This window comes from Haematobia irritans, chromosome 4 (assembly GCF_050003625.1).
Source record: "Haematobia irritans isolate KBUSLIRL chromosome 4, ASM5000362v1, whole genome shotgun sequence".
NCBI classification, from domain to species: Eukaryota; Metazoa; Arthropoda; class Insecta; order Diptera; family Muscidae; genus Haematobia; species Haematobia irritans.
The window spans coordinates 206,125,298-206,142,319 of record NC_134400.1 but is presented as its reverse complement, the minus strand read 5'-3'; the positions used below and the strand labels follow the sequence as shown (position 1 = coordinate 206,142,319).

General features: G+C 35.0%; 1 protein-coding gene across 1 annotated transcript in view; it reads right to left on the bottom strand.

The window, feature by feature from the left end:
• LOC142234666 (DNA-binding protein D-ETS-3-like) overlaps nucleotides 1-17,022 on the bottom strand; it is a 73,005-nt gene that overhangs the window by 46,781 nt on the left and 9,202 nt on the right. Inside the window, exon 3 of the mRNA XM_075305836.1 lies at nucleotides 9,607-9,690. Within this exon, the coding sequence (XP_075161951.1) occupies nucleotides 9,607-9,690 (84 nt within the window). The remainder of the gene's footprint in view (nucleotides 1-9,606; nucleotides 9,691-17,022) is intronic.

The following is a 17,022-nucleotide window of genomic DNA, read 5'->3' as shown; positions in this document are numbered from 1 at the left end:
AATTTTGTCAACATTTTATTTTATAGAAAATTTTGTCAAAATTAAATTTCTATAGAAAATTTTGTCAAAATTTAATTTCTATAGAAAATTTTGTCGAAATTGTATTTATATAGAAAATTTTGTCAAAATTGTATTTATATAGACAATTTTGTCAAAATTTTATTTCTGTGAAAATTTTTTTCAAAATTTTATTTCTATAGAATATTTTGTCAAAATTTTATTTCTATAGAATGTTTTGTCAAAATTTTGTTTCTATAGAATATTTTGTCAAATTTTTTTCAAATTTGATATCTATAGAAGATTTTGTCAAAATTAAATTCCTATAGAAAATTTTGTCAAAATTTACTTTCTATAGAAAGTTTTGTGAAAATTTAATTCATATAGAAAATTTTGTCAAAATTTTATTTCTGTGAATTTTTGTTTCAAAATTTTATTTCTATAGAATAATTTGTCAAAATTTTATTTCTATAGAAAATTTTGTCAAAATTTTATTTCTATAGAAAATTTTGTCAAAATTTTATTTCAGTAGAAAATTTTTTTCAAAATTTTATTTCTATAAAAAAATTTGTCAAAATTTCATTTCTATAGAAAATTTTTTCAAAATTTTATTTCTATAGAAAATTTTGTCAACATTTTATTTCTACAGAATATTTTGTCAAAATTGTATTTCTATAGAAAATTTTGTCAAAATTTTATTTCTATAGAATATTTTGTCAAAATTTTATTTCTATAGAAAATTTTGTCAAAATTTTATTTCAGTAGAAAATTTTTTTCAAAATTTTATTTCTATAAAAAAATTTGTCAAAATTTCATTTCTATAGAGAATTTTTTCAAAATTTTATTTCTATAGAAAATTTTGTCAACATTTTATTTCTACAGAATATTTTGTCAAAATTTTATTTCTATAGAAAATTTTGTCAACATTTTATTTCTATAGAAAATTTTGTCAATATTTTATTTCTATAGAAAATTTTGTCAAAATTTTATTTCTATAGAAAATTTTGTCAATATTTTATTTCTATAGAAAATTTTGTTTTTCAAAATTTAATATCTATAGAAAATTGTGTCAACATTTTATTTTATAGAAAATTTTGTCGAAAATTTATTTCTATAAAAAATTTAGTCAAAATTTTATGGCTATGAAAAATGTTGTCAAAATTTTATTTCTAAAGAATTTTTAGCCAAACCTTTTTGTGGTGTTTATAAAATATTTTGGCAAAATTTATCAAAACATCAAGAATTCTACCAATCTACAAAACTTTAAAAAAATCTACCACTTTTGGTAGGATTCTGCCAACTGTGGTAACCGTGACAGCTGGGCGATTTTATGTTTAGCTTAATGACAAAGGTTGTCATTTTTACTGCCGAGTGAGTACGGAATTTCACATTGCGGTGAAACTACTTAGAGAAGCTTAGAAATAGTCAGAAATGTGACCAGGATAATCCACAGCTGAAAACCTTTTTTTATTTGGTTAAAACTGGCATTGAACCCATGACCCATTGTACGTAAGGCGAGTATGGTATCCATTGCACTATGGTGGCTCAGTAATAGTTTGGGGAGTTATTTTATTGTTTTAGTGTGTATTTGCATTATAATACATCCGTTTGGGACTTTATTTCATTTTTCATGTTGGCACTTATTTCATAGGGGTGTGTCCTCATTGCGAAAATATTTCTAACTATACTACTAAACTATAAAACTTAAGAACGAATTGAGCCATTTTCATAAAAGACATTTCACAGGCGGTTTTTATTTTAGAAGCGAAATTTTAGTTCACAAAAAAATTAAAACTAAGTACCCTTCATGATCATAAACTGTTTGCCAACATTATTTCTCTCTCAGCTAAGTCCTAGAGATTTCCGAAAAAAACCAAATACTAAAACACTTGAATACATCGTGGAAATTTGCTTTTAGTTGGAATTTTAAGCAAATGTCCATCGGCCACATATGTATAAAAGCAATAGGGGAAACAATGCGTAGGAGTACATACTTCGATAAAAGCACTTTTTCCCCTAAATGTATGGCATCAAAGCACAGGAAAAAAGAAGCAAATGCAAAACCAAGTTGTTTCCAAACTAAAGAGCAAATGCAAATCCAAAATGTGTCCATTTGCAACAGCCAGCATTCACTGACAAGTGGTCAAAGGCACGTGAGTAAATATCCTTTAGAGGCTATAGCACAAGCCTCCTAAAAGCTCAAACCCCGTTTTTTTTGATTTTACTCAACAAAACAAAAAAAACTCTATTTATAATGGATTGTGTTGATGGTTTTATTTGAAGAATGGCAAATGCACAAATACACAGAACTAAATACCAAAAATATTTTATTTCAAATAATTTCGCACATTTTGTTAAGAGTACTTGAGGGCGTGGCACTCATGTTATCCTGACAAGCTGTCGGCTGGCTATATAGTCCTTGTGGTTACAAAACCTTCTGTAAGTGTTCGCTCATTGCTTTCTGCCTGTGTTTGTGTGTCGTCGGTGGCTTAATGTTACGTTAGTTTCATTTCTGGTACCTTGAGAGGCATGTTCAAGTGTCCATTAAGCAATAATGAACAACCATAACAACAACAGAGCTTTAACAGAACATCGCCTCCAGCCGGCCGAGTTAGCGAGCCAACCATTGAGGCAAACGGAATTACAATATTTTATTGTACTTTATTAAGCACTTTATATCCTTAGACATATTCACAGAGACTAGAAAAATACTGCTAAACATTATAATAAATCAAGATTTTTTAGTGTATTAGGATGGAATGGCGATATTGTTCTCATGGGACGACTTTCAACTTTTGTGATTTTTGGCATTGACGAGTTGTCGGCTTAAATAGACCTAAATGGACCTGGGTCTGGCAAACTTTTCAATTACTTCGTTAAAGGAGCCACCGTGGTGCACCCAGAGGAGGAATATGATCACCTCAAACATGTTTTAAGAGCAAAATGTTATTTTTGGGTGGTGACCATGTAACATGGTTTTCGCAACCATCTTATTTTCTCGGAAATCATGTATCTGATTTCGGCAAGCAGGTTATATTTGACGAGAAAATAACATTTTGGTGACGAACATGTTACATTGTCACCATACAAAAATAACATTTTGCTCTTGCAACATGTTTGAGGTGATCATATTCCTTCTCTACGTGTGCAATGGTTAGCATGCCCGCCTTGCATCCACAAGGTCATGGGTTCGATTCCTGCTACGACCGAACACCAAAAAGTTTTTCAGCGGTGGATTATCCCACCTCAGTAATGCTGGTGACATTTCTGAGGGTTTCAAAGCTTCTGTAAGTGGTTTCATTGCAATTTGGAACGCCGTTCCGACTCGGCTATAAAAAGGAGGTCCCTTGTCATTGAGTTTAACATGGAATCGGGCAGCACGCAGTGATAAGAGAGAAGTTCACCAATGTGGTATCACAATGGACAGAATAGTCTAAGTGAGCCGATACATCGGGCTGCCACCTAACCTATCCTAAAGTCTATTACTCCAATTTAGTTAATATCAAAATTTCATTATCGGTGTGATCCACATCGATTGCTGGAAGATCGGTTTAAGGGCAGTATTATACCCAATTGTTGGGTATATGCACGCAGAGAACCTCATCTGTTTTACGATTAAAATGTTTTTTTTTTTTTTTTAAAAACCCTACGATGTTGTATTTAAGTCACATCCCCTACACGCAAAAAAATAATTCTTTCCTCCCAAACGAAATTTTAGACAAACAAAGTTCGTTTCTCATTTGCTTTTCGCTGTAAGGGAGTTTATTTAGAAGAAAAGTATATTATTTTTGTGATCAACGTTTATTCTTTTCCAGGATGTAAAAACAATTTCATAAAGACTAACTCAAAAAAAAAAAACAATCTTTTCATCTTCATCACTTCCACGAGGTTTTCTAAGTTCTAAGCACCTTTTTCTGTAATACAAAAAATGTATAAGAAATTATTCGATATTATAATTTTTTAAATTTTACCTTTCGCCTGGGCGGAGAATCGAACCGCGAACCATGCAATTTGTAAGCCAACACACTATCCACTGAGCTATGTTGCTGTTATTGCCATCAATAGACAATTATCCATATAAGTTATATTTATATAGCATAGCTTGAGGCGCCCACGAGCCTATTGAACAAACTTTTTTTTAACAGAAATATACATTTAGTTGGCACCGTGGAGCAGTGGTAGCTACGTCCGCTATGCATGCTAAGGGTGGTGTTGCTCCTCCAAGAGGCTCCGGAGGTCAAATCTGGAGAACGGTTTATATAGGGGCTATATATAATTATGGACCGATATGGACCAATTCTGGCACGGTTGTTAGAGACCATAAACCAACACCATGTACCAAATTTCAGCCGGATCGGATGAAATTTGCCTCTCTTAGAGCAATCGCAAGCCAAATTTGGGGGTCCGTTTATATGGGGGCTATATGTAAAAGTGGACCGATATGGCCCATTTGCAATACCATCCGACCTACATCAATAACAACTACTTGTGCCAAGTTTCAAGTCGATAGCTTGTTTCGTTCGGAAGTTAGCGTGATTTCAACAGACGGACGGACGGACATGCTCAGATCGACTCAGAATTTCACCACGACACAGAATATATATACTTTATGGGGTCTTAGAGCAATATTTCGATGTGTTACAAACGGAATGACAAAGTTAATATACCCCCCATCCTATGGTGGAGGGTATAAAAAATTGGGTTGCTGAATTTAAACTTGGTCGTACAAGCATTGAAGATAAACCACGTAGTGGACGTCCAAAAACAGCAACAACAACAGAATTGTAGCCAAAGTGCATGATATGGTATTAAATGATCGACGAATAAAAGTGCATGAAATTGCTAATATCATGGGCATCTCAAATGATCGAATCCATTTAATTTTGCATGAAGAACTACAGATGAAAAAGCTTTCTGCAGGATGGGTGCCGCATTTGTTAACAGTCGATCAAAAACGCATAAGAATGAACATTTCTCAAGCTTGTTTGGATCGTTTTAAGTGAAATAAAATGGATTTTAAGCGTCGTTCCATAACTGTTGATGCGACATAGATCCACCACTATACTCCAGAGACAAAAGAACAATCCAAACAATGGACTGAAGCTGGAGGAAGTGCCCCAAAGAAGGCAAAAACAATTCACAAGCACAAGAGTGCGCACAAGAGTGTTTTAACAATGGCTAAAATCAACGAATTAAAGTACGAGTTGCTTGACCATCTACCTTATTCTGCTGATTTAGCTCCCAGTGATTTTTACTTGTTCCCAAATCTAAAAAAATTCCTTGCTGGCAAGCGTTTTAACTCAAATGAAGATGCAATTACTGTTGTAAACAACTATTTTGAAGAGCTTGAGGAAAACTATTTTAATCAAGGAATAGAATTGCTAGAAAAGCGTTGGACTAAGTGTATTGACATTTCAGGAGATTTCAATTAGTTTCCGAACCGCTCTCGTATGTTTAGAAATGTCAGAGAGAGCGAGAGAGAATTTAAAAAACTGATCAGAAAAGAAATCATAATTATTTTCCATTTCTTCGTATATAATTCTTTAAAAAGCATTTTCAGTGATTACATTAGTCCACAATGACTGACAATTGCAAGATGTACGTATTAACGGCAGGTTTAATTACAACAAATAAAAGTGTAGGTTGCTGAAACGTTTAGAAACTGATATTAACTATTTGGGGCCTTAAAAAGTGATATGCTTAAGATGAAAAATTGCATGCTTGTACAGTACAAACCATTTTTTTAACAAATTCTGAAAATATATATGCTTGAATATGTTTGAGAGAATATGAAGGTGTAGATAAAGAAAACGTATGTCCAATTCTCCGTGTATATAAATATCTACCATAAATAAATTCCCCACCCTAATATTTTCATATTGGTATCTGGTGATTATACAATGTCTGTTTATTTGCAAAGAGCATATTCAAATGTTCTCTAACATTATCGGGGCGGGGGAAAGGTAGAAAAAGTCGACAATATAAAGAAAACAGTTGAGAAGCAACACAGTCTATATAACACTCTTCACATAAGGATAAGTATTTATGCAAGATAGACCTCTTAGGTTCACCAAAAAGGTTACATGTTGAAAATGCAACCAACACACCAACAAATCCACAAATGTAATAACATTGCAAAAGAGGTCATATAAACCATTCTCCCAATCCCCCTCTCTCTCTCTCTCTCTCTCTCAGACACGCAAACAAAATCTCACACTTAATTGGAGTCTTGGCTTCTGTGTGTGGTTAATAAAATACAAAGTCGTATTCATGATTTCATTGTTTTCTAAAGGTCGTGTGGCCATCCATCGTCAGTCAAAAAGTTGACAAACATTGACATTATTTGTAAAAAGGAAACATTTTTTTTTTTTTGTTTTTGCTCAACGCGTGTATCAAAAAAAAAACAGAGAATAAATCCTTGTAGACATCGAATAACAAAACATTAGCAACCTTACTTAAGCCACGCGTTTCGATTCGCTTTTTTCCAGAAGAATTCTCAAATATTCATTCATTTTATGAACTCTGTCCAACCATTACAGCATTTATACATGAATTCATTTCAATCAAAACGACGAGTTATTGTTTTTATTTCAAGCAAAACTAGATCCTAACTCTGGCTATTGTGAAAATATCAGCCATGCATGCATGAGTCTTAATAATTTCATATCGATTATTTGTTGTTAACTGTTTGGCATAGTCCTTATGAGTGAGAAAAAACAAGTCGACATAGTAGAATGCTAGTAGCAAAAGTTGCTCGTGACCGTCAACTTTTGACAGGTCGACATCACATTAAATCACGATTATACCATACATCATACACTGTGAAAAATTATAGAAAAATTGGATTTGATGGTGAAATCGAACAACTGATTTCTTTTTTGGGAAACGAAATGTGAGATACATTATTTTTCTATCGTCCTTAAAGTTGTTTCTTTCAGCCCACGGGAGCCACCGTGGTGCAATGGTAAGCATGCCTGCCTTGCATACACAAGGTCGTGGGTTCGATTCCTGCTTCGACCGAACACCAAAAAAAAGTTTTTCAGCGGTGGATTATCCCACCTCAGTAATGCTGGTGACATTTCTGCGGGTTTCAAAGCTTCTCTAAGTGGTTTCACTGCAATGTGGAACGCCGTTCGGACTCGGCTATAAAAAGGAGGTCCCTTGTCATTGAGCTTAACATGTAATCGGGCAGCACTCAGTGATAAGATAGAAGTTCACCAATGTGGTATCACAATGGACTGAATAGTCTAAGTGAGCCTGATACATCGGGCGGCCACCTAACCTAACCTCAGCCCAACTATGATTGCTGCCACTTTAACCTAACCTAACCATCACAATGGACTGAATAGTCTAAGTGAGCCTGAAATTTAATCGGGCTGCCACTTTAACCTATGATTATGTTTGGGGCAAACGTATATAATTTTATTTTGTAATTTTGTTCCAAACAAACTTTTTTACAGCCTAAATAAACTATGTTTGTTTGTCAACACTTAAGGAAAATCTTGGTCGAATATATCGCAGTGTGACTTATACGTATTGTAATCAATTCATGGTGCTATCATTTCTAAACATCTCTTCTGACCATGATAGTTCATTTTATTGTATAAAAACTTATAAACACATTTTGATCTATTGCATACAGAAATAAAATTATTCACGATGGAATTCAAGTGTTTTAGTGCGATTGCTTTATATTTGGCTGCAAATCCCCAAGTGGTTATCATTAGAAACCTCTAGCATTTAAATGTGAATAAAACTTTTGTTTCTCGTAATATTACTCGCTGCCGTGATACTGGCAATGTTACATGACGTCCGAAAAGTGGAGGAAAAAACGATAGTATCACCAGAAGTGATCAGAAAATAGAAGGCCAGATTTCACTAAAATGAAATAGGGCATCTTGTGAACATGCAATATTATCGGGTTTACATGCCAAAGGGTCAGCTGAAAATGTACACCTTCGATTGGCGATCAGAACCAAGCGCCGCCAATGGTAACGGTTTGGACCACCGTAACACCCAAAGGGGCGACCGCACCCGAATATTATCGAGAAAATGTAAAGGGTGGTTAAATTGTAAGGGCCGATGTTGAATGTGAACCCCACCTAAACGCCAAGTTTTTTTTCCGAATTTTATTTGACATTTCTCTATTTCAGACTTTATAACTTTGAACCATGGAGGGATACACAATCCAACAACGTGTTAAATGGTTCCAAGAAATGGCAACAGTGGATGATCAATTTTCGAAGAAAATCATCTTCAGTGATGAGGCACATTTTCACCTCAGTGGATTCGTCAATAAACTTGCCGCATTTGGGCGAATGAGATTCCAAGAGTGATTGTCGAAAAACCAATGCACCCACAAAGAGTGACTGTTTGGTGCGGTTTATGGGCTGGCGGCATCATCGGGTCGTATTTTTTCCAAAATGAGGCCGGTCAGGCAGTTACTGTGAATGGTTTTCGCTATCGTGAGATGATAACGAACTTTTTATGGCCCGAATTGGAAGATATGGATGTGGACGATATGTGGTTTCATAATTATGTTTCAATGGACATTTTTATTAACATCATGTTCATTTTGTATTCCCAAACTATAAAATTTCCTAATATTTATTGATTCCCTTGGCTGTATTTATTTTCAGTGTATTTTTACCAAAACATTCGCTCTCACAATAGATCCTTTGTTTGTATTTCTTTTGTTTTGTTTTTTTGCTAGTTTAGTTTCTTTGCGTTTTTTTTTATTGTTACAATTCTGTTCTTAGTTCATATAAGTGTGTATGTGAACTACATTTGTAGTACTCTAATTGTGGATTACGATTTGTTCGTTTGTTTGTTACACACAAAAAAACCCATATCAACATGCCAGAATTATAACACCAACGTCATCAGCCCTTCTTCTCACTTTTTACCATAGTATGAGTACAATAGTAATGTCCTAATACAGCAGCAGCCCGCCAGCCAAGCCCTTTCCATAGTTTCAATTGCCATTTCATTACAATTCAATACGCATTCAAGCTTCACTGACTGACTGACTGAATGCTTGGCTGGCTGGCTGGCTGGTTGCCTTCCTGTTTGAAGCCTGGCTGGCAGTTTGCAAGGACATTCAGCAGGCATAGGCAAACTCATTGCGTTTACGAATGGTCGTTTTGATTTCTATGTCTGTACCCGCTCCCCCTTCGTTTTAAGGCATTTAGGTTTATTTGTCTGTGTGTTTGTTTTTTTTTTCATCTCCTTCCCATGGCGAATAAAATTGAAACTCCTCTTTGGTTTTTGGGTTTAATGTGTCATTGCCGCAAATGCGTTTCAAGTGTTTTTGGAATGGTCGTCATTCTTTCCTCTACGTCCTCGTAGTCTCAAAAAAGCAACAAAAAAGGGTATTTAAAGTACTCGTATTTGTTTCATTTCAAGTGACACTTGAGCACGGCTGTTTGCAATTGCTATCCCGTGGGAAGGGGAATTCAATTTAAAATGCGTTGGTGTGAGAAATATTTTTGGGGAAAATATTTAAGGCAACAATTCGATTGCTTAATTCTCAAAAATCATTAAAGAAAAAAATAAAATCGTACTGCTTCCTTTGAGGTTAATAGATTCCTTTATATTTGCAATACATACCAGGTTGTCTGAGATGTGAATGTGGATCCAGCGATGATTTACCAACACTAACTCCAACACTGCTAAGGGCATTTGAACTGTATCCTGGAAAAACAAGATAAAGAAAAAGGGAAATAAATATTCAAATCAATACCAATATCAATACAAGTATATACGGCCGTAAGTTCGGCCAGGCCGAATCTTATGTACCCTCCACAATGGATTGCGTAGAAACTTCTACGAAAGACTGTCATCCACAATCGAATTACTTGGGTTGTGGTATCTTAAAACTTCTTAACATCGTTTTCTAAATTGTGAGTTAGTTCATACGTGGTATGTATTAGACAATACGTAGAGAGCCAGAATTGAAATATGGGGGTCGCTTATATGGGGGCTATAGACAATTATGAACTTGATATGGGCCAATTTTTGTGTGATTGGGGATCGATTTATCTGATGGCTATATATAACTATAGACCGATATGGACCTAGTTAGGCATGATTGTTAACGGCCATATACTAGCACAATGTACTAAATTTCAACTGACTCGTATGAAATTTGCTCCTCCAAAACCAAATCTAGGGATCGGTTTATATGGGGGCTATATATGATTATGGACACATATGAACCACTTTTAGCATAGTTGTTAAATATCATATACTACCACCACGTATCAAATTCCAACCAGATCGGATGAGTTTTGCTTCTCCAAAAGGCACCGGAGGTAAAATCTGGGGATCGGTTTATATGGGGGCTATATATAATTATGGACTGATATGAACCAATTCCTACATTGTTGTTGGATACCATATACTAACTTCAGGTACCAAATTTAAACCGAATCGGATGAATTTTGCTCTTCCAAGAGGCTCCGGAGGTCAAATCTGGGGATCGGTTTATATAGGGCCTATATATAATTATGGACCGATTTCGACCAATTTTTGCAAGGATGTTTGAGGCCATATATTAACACCACGTACCATATTTCAACTGAATCAGATGCATTTTGGTCTTCCAAGAGGCTCCGGAGGTCAAATCTGGTGATCGGTTTATATGGGGGCTATATATAATTATGGACCGATGTGGACCTATTTTTGCATGGTCATTAGAGACCATGTTAACCAAATTTCAGCCGGATCAGATGAAATTTGCTTCTCTTAGAGGCTCCGCAAGCCAAATTGGGGGATCGGTTTATATGGGGGCTATATATAATTATGTACCGATGTGGACCAATTTTTGCATGATTATACTAACAGCATCTACCAAATTTCAGCCGGATCGGATGATATTTGCTTCTCTTAGAGGATTCGCAAGCCAAATTTGGGGGGTCCGTTTATATGGGGGCTATACGTAAAAGTGGACCGATGTGGACCAATTTTTGCATGATTGTTAGAGACCCTATACTAACACCATGTACCAAATTTCAGCCGGATCGGATGATATTTGCTTCTCTTAGAGGATTCGCAAGCCAAATTTGGGGGTCCGTTTATATGGGGGCTATACGTAAAAGTGGACCGATATGGCCCATTTGCAATACCATCCGACCTACATCAATAGCAACTACTTGTGCCAAGTTTCAAGTCGATAGCTTGTTTCGTTCGGAAGTTAGCGTGATTTCAACAGACGGACGGACATGCTCAGATCGACTCAGAATTCCACCACGACCCAGAATATATACTTTATGGGGTCTTAGAGCAATATTTCGATGTGTTACAAACGGAATGAGGGTATAAAAATTAAGTATGTGTTACTGATTACCAATCTTTTAGAATTGCGTTAGCTCGCTTTGGTCTCTGTCCACAGGAGATGGTCTTAAACCACGGCGGAAAGCCATACAGAAACCACCAGACTCGGTTTATACAATGCTATTCAAACATTAAAAGTTTATATGTGGCAACCATGCCTTTGTCAAACCCCACACCCAGAGAAGGAATATGATCACCTCAAACATGTTTTAAGAGCAAAATGTTATTTTTGGGTGGTGACCATATAATATGGTTTTCGCAACCATGTTATTTTCTCGGAAATCATGTATCCGATTTCGGCAAGCAGGTTATATTTGACGAGAAAATAACATTTTAGTGACAAACATGTTACATGGTCACCATACAAAAATAACATTTTGCTCTTGAAACATGTTTGAGGTGAACATATTCCTTCTCTGCGTGCAGTATGCGAAAATAGACCCTATTTGAAAAGAAGCCCAATCCTAAACAGGAAATTTGTGGTTTATTTTAATTTGATATATTAGGGTTTATTTTTATAATGCAAACGGGCACCAAAATAAAATAAAGTTACACCCCAAACAACAAATTTTTATTGTTGTTTTATATAATAATTAGGGGTCCTACTTCATTTAGGCTTTTGGGGCAAATTTTCATGGGGCGTAAATTACAAGCATAAGATGAGAAAGCTATGACATTCCCTCAGAAGATATACGAAAAATTGATGTAGAAATTTCTTTATATAATATAAGAAAATACCACAAAACATATCAAACAAAAATCCATAAAACCTTACAAAGTTCATAATTATCCCATATATATTCATTGTGTTAAGCTCTATTTAACGAATAATCATATCTGAAATACCACCCTTAATTATTCAAAAACTTCTCTAATCTACAAAGTTTTGCTTCGTATATTAGAGAAGAACATTTTGAGATTTTTTTTTCCTTTTTTGATTTTTAATGAATTGTGATTACAAAGAAATCAAAACAAAGCCACGGGCTATTTATTCAATTTTGAAATTATACCCCATGGCATCATAACATAGACAGACACAAAGGGCAAGCATGTGGTGCGGCCAATATTGGGATGAGATGGCAGGCGTTTTGTTGAATGTACTACCTTCAAAAAAAAAAAGCACATTCAAAATTGCGCCACAAAGATGGCGCTACATTTCAAAATTACAGCCTAAGGGCTTTATGGTGTGAAATCAGTTGAATTTGATGCCAGCATAGAGGAGGTTTTTGTTTTGATTTTGTCACACTAAAATGTGTGAGCGTGTGTGTGTGTGTGTGTTTGTGTGTGATTGCCCGAAGAGGACTAACAAACAAAAGCGTCAACAGCAACACCACAATCCTCTTTAGAAAACCATGGACCAACCACTATAACAAGGACCTAAAGATGTGATATGGTGATAATGGTGTTGATGATGTTCACATCACCATCATTATAATCATCATCACTGTCCTCATCATCTCCAGTCTCTTGCCTCTTGATTCTGTGCGAATTTTTTTGTTTTTTATTTCAATTTTCTCTTTGTATGCCACACTCAAAACTCAAAGACTCAACTGAGCGTGTAAAACATGAACAATGAATAGAAAGCCTCCGTTGTTTGTTATCTTTTGCCATGACTATCTCTTTATTTGTGTGTGTGTAAAGTTTTGTTTATTTTTTTATCTCCTAACACGACAACTCTGTCTGTCTCATAAGCATTCGTTTGCCCGTTGTTTCAATATGAATCTCTGAGAGTAGTAGTATGTGTGTGTTCGTGTTTATGACAGAATTCTCCTTTTCTCTATGCCCTGAAGCCAGAGTAAGCATACGCAACGAAGCAGAAATTTTGTTTTAAATTTAAACTTTGATTGAGGCGACAAAAGGCTAGTGTCAAAGGACACACTTAGCTTTAACAAATCACGTTAGTGCAAGCAAGCATTTCAAATGTTGCATATCATAAACAAATGCTTGTGATGAGATTGCCTAAGGATAACTCACATCTCAATTGCTTGGTTTGGATGAGTGGAGAGATGGATATATGCTCGAATGAATGGTTATGAAATTTGGATAATTTTAAAAACTAATCGAACCATAACATCAAAGGGAATTTTTTTATCCTAAATTGGTTCGTTACCACAAACTCAATCAAATGAAATTATTGATAAAGAGGACATTTAAGAGGTATATAACATACACTCGCAAAACGTTAGCAGTATAGATATTTTAGATTTAACAATAAATGGTATTGATTTCTTGCAAAAGACATGGATTGTTAAGCTAAAGCTAACAGTGATAGCATAGTGATATTAATAACCAAAGTGGGAAGACTAATTCCTGCCCCAAGGGAGTCTCTATTCAGCTCAAGTACCAAGAAGAAGATGACTGTTGACTGGTTTAAGGTATCATCATATTATGCCAACGTACCTCAGTTATTCATAAGGTATACTGGCGCCCGATCTTCAACGTTCACTTTGATGCGTTCAGTCCAGTGTGATACCACACGAAACCATCCGTTTCTCTGGCTAGGACTGGCATCACAAATTTACGAGAAGACCATGTACAATATAGTGAATCATGTAAAGGCGTTAAAAAATACTAGAGATGTTTCGCTTTAAGAATAACAGTTAGAATGTCCTTAACATTCGAGGTGTTTCAGAGGAAACCTTCTTATATTGAATCTAAACCAAATTTTTTTCTACCAAGGATATGGAGTTCTTCATATAAATACAGAGCGGTATTTTTCAAGATGAACTTGCGAGGAGACAAACAACTAAGGAAAGAATAACGAATTGAAGCCATGAGAGAAGCGTACAGCAGGGAACTGAAACCGGTGGCTTTTTTCCGTATTGCAATCTTACCCACAAAATGTCGGTGGCAGTGAGTAAGACACCAATTACCATGCGATCTTTTACATTGATACAAATGCGAGAATAAAAACACCAATAGTATATAACAATGTTCGTATGCAGTGTCTTGCTTTTGGCCCTAATTAAGTGTACCGATTATGGTGTGTCTCGGTCCATGTTTCGGAATAACACCCAAATATGTGAATACCAGAAAATGATGGCTATCTATGTTATCACCGATGGCTATCTTCGACTGCTATCCAGTGCTTCATGTTTTGCGGTATGTATGTAGTGAATCCACGTTTCATTGTTATTTGGAGTAATGAAAGGTGGTAACCACCACTATCGCCTAGTCATATGCATAAGCGTAGGAAGGCCTCTGGGGAGGGGGCTTAGACCCCTCCAGAAAAATTTTAGACCCCCCCCCCAGAATTTGAAACCCTATTTAGGATTTTCCATTTTTCAATAAATGTCAATAGTTTTTTTTTAATTTTTATAAAAATTAAACAACTATATACAATCGCACAAAGTTCCGCTAAAGACTTTCATGAACAATCGAATTACTTGGGATGTGGTAGCAGTTGCCGAAGGCAATGCTTGAAGTCTGATATTTATGAAAAAAGCTGTGGTTGAACTTATGATTGGTTTAGTTTAATCAAATTAATTAAAGAAATAGTAATTGATATTAAAACTATTCTTTCATAAATTAATATCCTAATAATCATGCAATAAAGCTTCGCTAAAAAAGAAGTGAAAATGTTCTTTTTGGGTCCGGAAGTGGTGCAAAATTGGCGGAGAAGCAACGAATGTAATATAAGCATGTCATAGGACGAATGTCCGCCGTTTCAACAGCCGTTACAATGAATTTGCATCACTTCTTAAGGTGAGATCCGAATTCAGTGTTTTGAATATGAATTTAAAAAGTTTGTCATATTTTCCCAAATAAATAATTTTTTATATTGTTTTTTATGATTTTTAATGCATTCTGACGCTTGTTTAAAACGTTTTTCCTTGAATATTTTCCAAAATTTTCGATTTTTCTATAATGGATTTGCAGTTTTGTGGCAAAGTTTAAATAATTTGTACCAATTTATTTATTCTTACTCTTTTTTAAACTATTTGAATAAAAAGGAAAAAAATTACACTTTAACATATAAAAAAATGAAGTAAAAAAAACTTTCTGTGTAGTTGAAATAATTGAGGACATTTTTTTGCTGGGAAAATTGTGGAACTACTTTTAGTTGCTTTATTATAAATTAATTGTCAAGTTATTTTGATGTCTAATTTTTTATTCAATTTTATGAAAGAAAACATTAATTGAACCTATAAGTTCCGTCTATAGATTTTTAGCTAGGGGGGCTATAGCCCCCCCCCCCTAGGAAAATTGTCTAGCTACGCTAATGGTCATATGGCGTCAAAAACAAAAACAAACGATCAGCTGCATGAACTAAAAAATACAAAAAGATTTTACTAAAATCGAATTTCTCACAGAGACTTCAAAATTTCCTAAAATGTATAATGTCCATCTTGAACTCTGTATGGCTCTGAGGACTTCATTAGAAATTTGAACTTCAATTTTTTTATTCAAAATACGACATTTTTTGAAACAATCAAAAATAATTATGTCTAACAAAAATAAGTAAAACAAGTAAGGAAAGCCTAAGTCGGGCGGGGCCGACTATATTATACCCTGCACCACTTTGTAGATCTAAATTTTCGATACCATATCACATCAGTCAAATGTGTTGGGGGCTATATATAAAGGTTTTTCCCAAATACCAACATTTAAATATCACTCGATCTGGACAGAATTTTATAGACTTCTACAAAATCTATAGACTCAAAATTTAAGTTGGTTAATGCACTAGGATGGAACACAATTTTAGTAAAAAATATGGGAAACATTTAAATCTGAAGCAATTTTAAGGAAAGTTTATTTATGATTTATCGCTCGATATATATGTATTAGAAGTTTAGGAAAATTAGACTCATTTTTACAACTTTTCGACTCAGCAGTGGCGATTTTACAAGGAATATGTTGGTATTTTGACCATTTTTGTCAAAATCAGAAAAACATATATATGGGAGTTATATATAAATCTGAACCGATTTCAACCAAATTTGGCACGGATAGCTACAATGCTAATTCTACTCCCTATGAAACATTTTAACTAAATCGGAGTTAAAAATTGGCCTCTGTGGTCATATGAGTGTAAATCGGGCGAAAGCTATAAATGAGAGCTATATATAAATCTGAACCGATTTCAATCAAATTTGGCACGCATAGCTACAATGCTAAATCTACTCCTTGTGCAAAATTTCAACCAAATTGGGACAAAACTCTGACTTTTAGGACCATATTAGTCCATATCGGGCGAAAGATATATATGGGAGCTATATCTAAATCTGAACCGATTTCAACCAAATTTTGCACACTTGACTATGCGACTAAGTGTTATGTTTGTACAAAATTTCAAGCAAATCGGTATAAAACTCTGGCTGCTGGGTCCATATTAGTGCATATCGGGCGAAAGATAGATATGGGAGCTATATCTAAATCTGAACCGATTTCTTCCAAAATTAATAGGGTTCTATTCTGACCCAAATATGGAACATGTGCCAAATTTGAAGGCGATTGGACTTAAATTGCGACCTAGACTTTGATCACAAAAATGTGTTCACAGACAGACGGACGGACGGATGGACGGACGGACATGGTTATATCGACTCAGGGACCCACCCTGAGCATTATTGCCAAAGACACCATGTGTCTATCTCGTCTCCTTCTGGGTGTTACAAACATATGCACTAACTTATAATACCCTGTTCCACAGTGTGGCGCAGGGTATAAAAATATCCACCTTGAATT